Source organism: Sardina pilchardus, chromosome 21, assembly GCF_963854185.1.
Source record: "Sardina pilchardus chromosome 21, fSarPil1.1, whole genome shotgun sequence".
Lineage (NCBI taxonomy): Eukaryota > Metazoa > Chordata > Actinopteri > Clupeiformes > Clupeidae > Sardina > Sardina pilchardus.
The window spans coordinates 6,806,521-6,811,520 of record NC_085014.1 but is presented as its reverse complement, the minus strand read 5'-3'; the positions used below and the strand labels follow the sequence as shown (position 1 = coordinate 6,811,520).

Here is a 5,000-nt window from a genome sequence, read left to right as displayed (position 1 = left end):
GCACACTGGGCTATTTAGCACATGGAGAGCCATGCAGGTAGACACCTAACAGACGAAGTGTGTGTTTCCATGGGGAGAACTCTCAAGGCAAATCTCAGAATCAGATGCTTCTTTTGGTGGGAGTAATGCTTCAGGGTTATACATGTTTCCCTCCATAGAACGTTTAAAATGATTTGAATGAGGACTGCCAACCCACTCTCCACAGAAAAACAAACAGACACACACACACACACACACACACACACACACACACACACACACACACACACACACACACACACACACACATTCCAAAAAACACCTTTAGGCTGTGTACTGTAATGTGTGATAGGAAGACCGTGTAGACCTGGTAGCACACCACACACACCTAGTCCCAAACACAGCAAACAAACCACACCCAAACACACAACACACACCACACCAAAACACACCACACACACCACAACCCAAACACACCACACACACCACCACCCAAACACGCTGCAACCCAAACTCTCACTGCTAGTCGCCCTCTTTTCACGTGGGCACGGACCCATTCTGTATAGACAGCTGGAGAGACAGTGCAAACAACATGGGGAAGAGAGGAAAACAGAGAACACACAGACACACACACACACACACACACACACACACACTCACCGGTGATGCTGACGGAGGCGTGTCCCTCGTCTCCTAGCAGTGTGTTGGTGAGGCGGCAGTAGTAGGTGCTGTCGGGCTCCAGTGTTACCGTGACGACACTGCGCACGCTGAACAGGCCCTTGTCGTTGGCCACCTGTGACACGGTCACGTTGTCGGTCAGGTTGCGTCCGGCGCCGTCCTGCCACACCACCTCGGCCTCCGGGTAGCCGTTATAAGCCACGCACGTCAGAGCCACCTCGTCCCCTGGACGCAGCCCAGTGTCCGGCGACAACGTCACCACCGGCTTGGAGTAGGGGGCTGTGTGTGTGTGTGTGTGTGTGTGTGTGTGAGGGAGGAACACAGAGAGAACACTTTAGAATGTGCGCGCACACACACACACACACACACACACACACACGCACACACACACACTACACACACAGTCAAGTAAAGTGACTAGCATTTAGCAAAAGCTTTCATCCAAAGCGTCCTGGACCGTGCTGGACCGTGTTTCAACTAGTTGACCGTCCAGCTGCTCCACTCCAGGGTGTCTGTGTTCTGTGTTCTGAGTCTGTGTTCTGTGTTCTGTGTTCTGAGTCTGTGTTCTGTGTTCTGAGTCTGTGTTCTGAGTCTGTGTTCTGAGTCTGTGTTCTGTGTTCTGTGTTCTGAGTCTGTGTTCTATGTTCTGAGTCTGTGTTCTGTGTTCTGAGTATGTGTTCTGTGACTGTGTTCTGAGTCTGTGTTCTGAGTCTGTGTTCTGTGTTCTGTGTTCTGTGTTCTGTGTTCTGAGTCTGTGTTCTGTGTTCTGAGTCTGTGTTCTGTGACTGTGTTCTGAGTCTGTGTTCTGAGTCTGTGTTCTGTGTTCTGTGTTCTGAGTCTGTGTTCTGTGTTCTGAGTCTGTGTTCTGTGATTGTGTTCTGAGTCTGTGTTCTGAGTCTGTGTTCTGTGTTCTGTGTTCTGTGTTCTGAGTCTGTGTTCTGTGACTGTGTTCTGAGTCTGTGTTCTGTGTTCTGTGTTCTGAGTCTGTGTTCTGTGTTCTGTGTTCTGTGTTCTGTGTTCTGTGTTCTGAGTCTGTGATCTGAGTCTTATTTATAGATGACAGAGTTTATTTATGTTCTTATTTTATCTTTATCTTTTATATTATCTTATCTTAGGTTATTTACATCTTAGCACAATAACTAAATTTATTGTCAGTTTGATTGTTCATATATATTTCTTTAATTCCGTTTTGCACATGTCTAAGTCTTGCATGTAATTGGTGATGGGGTAATAGATAGCAATTAGGCAGATTGGCTGCACTTTGGTCATCTTTTTGTATATACAGTATGTCACGGGTGCAACTCATCATGTGGTGCTTGAATCAGTTGATTGATCAGTTGTGGTGTCTTGAGCGTTTGGGAAAACAGTGGAAAAGGCGGCGACACAGAGAGGGAGAGTGTGTGCATGCGTGGGTGAAGTGTGTGCTGAGTTCATACATAATGTCTATCTATTCAATGATGTATGTCACTTGGTATTGCAAGACATGAAGAACATGTGGAGTATGAGTGAGAGGGAGAGAGAAAAGGGAGAGAGAGACAGATAGAGAGAGAAAGAAAGAGGGAGAGAAAATATTTAATTTTGTTGCATTAAACACACATTATATTGCTTTGGCAAGATTGTAACTTTAACAGACATACCAATAAAGCTCATTCAATTTGAATAGGAAAAAGAGACAGCAGAAAAAAGAGTGATAGAGAGAGAGTGACAGAGAGAGAGAAAGAGTTATATGGAGAGTGTGTGTGTGTGTGTGTGTGTGTGTGTGTGTGCTGTATGAGTGTGTGCACATACTGTGTGTGCGTGCGTGTGTGCGTGTGTGCGTGTGTGAGAGAGTGTTTGCCATACAGTAGTTGAGGAGTGAGATTATATCCACTCAGGGACTCCTAGGGAGTAGGATGACATGATTCCCATTAAATTCTTAATTACATTTAGGGGGCTTAGCACAACGCACAGCTTACCACCACACTCACATCATCTGCAGCACAGCCCCATGTGCCACGCCGCCCTACCCCCTGAGAGACACACACACACACACACACACACACACACACACACACACACACACACACACACACACACACACACACACACACACACACACACACACACACACACACACACATGCGCGCATGCACGCGTGCACGCACGCACAGTCACACACACACACACACAGACGTGCACACACTCACTCACAGACACACATGTGCACAAGCATGCATGCACACACACACACACACACACACACACACACACACACACACACACACACACACAAACACATCTACAAAGATGCAGACACACATGTTCAAACACTCACACACACACACACACAGAGACACACACACATACACACACCCAAGCCCATGTTGAGAGCCTCACTCACTCACACCCCCCGCTGAGAATAGTGGGAAGGTGCTCTGCTGTGCTGTGCTGTGCAGTGGGATTGTGGGTAGGACGGTCTCTTAAGTAGGATGGTTTAGGAGGAGGTGCGAGAAATGCTGCTGCCTCTGATGAAATTACCCACCACTGGGTGGGCACACACATGCACACACGCACACAAACACACACACACACACACTCCACATCACACACTCTTTCTCAATCTCAACCTCTCTCTCCCTCGCTCTTTCTATCACATACACAGAGAGAGAGAGAGAGAGAGAGAGACACACACACACACACACACACACACACACACACACACACACACACACACACATACATACACACACAATTTATTTTATACATTGTACACTCCTGGGTACCACCCAGACACAGATACTCACTGACACACACACTATGCAAACCTGTGCACACATCAAGTATCTATTGCAAAATGTGTGTGTGTGTGTGTGTATGTGTGTGTGTATGTGTGTGTGTATGGATGTCTCAGAGTGAATGTGTGATGGGGGGCTGGTGAAAATGGAATGAGTTCATCTCGTCGGACTCCCGCCTCTCTCAGCGGATTGGCCGGTGTCAGCGCAGTTGCTAACCTCTCCTTTGACGGACAGGGAGATTTCCAGGGAGACCCCTTTTCATTTCTACCCAAAGCTAAAGGTGATAGCCCCGTGAGCTGACAATAAATGCTAAAAATAATACATCCAAACCAGCCACCACCACCAACTCTTGAATTTCCCCTTGGGGATCAATAAAGTATCTATCTATCTATCTATCTATCTAACACCAACACCACCACCACCACCAACACCATCATCACAGGGACAGCTTTCCTCCAATCTTAAAAAATAGAACGGATTTGCTTTTACGCCTAATGCTACAGAATGCAGAACTGAAAACAATAAAACGCTGAACATTGTTTACATTTGCACACACCACATCTCAGAGGGCTACAATATATTATTTTCTTCGTCTTAAATCAAGAGCAATTACGAGAATGATCGCTAACAAACTCGAGAGCGCTGAAAAGAAACAACAGGCTGGCGTCCGATCGATCTGTGGAGTGACCTGCAATCACATGCACACGCCACTGATTGAAGTGCCGCCATTATCCGTCCAATCATCTTAAAGCTGATGAGGTCATGAGGGAGGTGTGGAACTCAAGAGGGGGAAGTCTGAACACACGCCATGGATGCTTTCAGTTCTGGTTCATGCAGCGACATATTGCCATTCTGTTGTGGATCAGCTATATTTTTCTGTTTTACCGGTAAACAGGCCCGGACATAATTGCCTGTTAGATGTCGTGCAGGACTCCGATTCCCAGCATGCCGAGCTGCGCACAAAAGCGGCCAGAACCTGCGCAACACTCTCTGCTTCCTGTGCGATTCCAAACACGGTGCAAATGGGCGTAGCGCTTGAGCCAGCCGTGTGCCAGACTCGAACCGACTCAGAGACGGATGTCGTGCCTTCAGCGCTTTATTTCAAAGAGACTGATACTCACCTTTTTTTTTGTCTCCATTATTCTGCAACTTCAATACGTCTTTGGACGAGAATTTCCCCAGTCCGACCTCTGAATCCACTACACATTCTGAACATGCTAGCCTGGTACGATATGCAAAAACTCGATGAAGGCGGCACCATGGAACTGACCCTCTCCCGGCGCAAGCCTGGGGTTGGGCACGCATGCATTATAGATGGCCCAGTCCTGCTTCATAATTCATACCCATGAGAAAGCCACACACCTATGGGCAGTGATCGATACTGAGTGGAGAAGGCTGCACAGGCCTGAGAGGACACTTCAGACCTGTCTAGGTGTGTGTGTGTGTGTGTGTGTGTGTGTGTGTGGGGCCTGTTTTCCATGGGCTGTGATCAATACTGCATGGAGAAAGTCGGTCACACACACACACACCTATCGATACTGAATGGAAAAGGTTGCAGGCCGCTGGACA

General features: G+C 47.5%; 1 protein-coding gene across 1 annotated transcript in view; it reads right to left on the bottom strand.

The window, feature by feature from the left end:
* Positions 1 to 5,000, bottom strand: part of cd276 (CD276 molecule) — a gene marked incomplete in the record, with an annotated part of 123,445 nt that overhangs the window by 61,903 nt on the left and 56,542 nt on the right. The window contains 1 exon segment of the mRNA XM_062524791.1: positions 640 to 936. Within this exon segment, the coding sequence (XP_062380775.1) occupies positions 640 to 936 (297 nt within the window).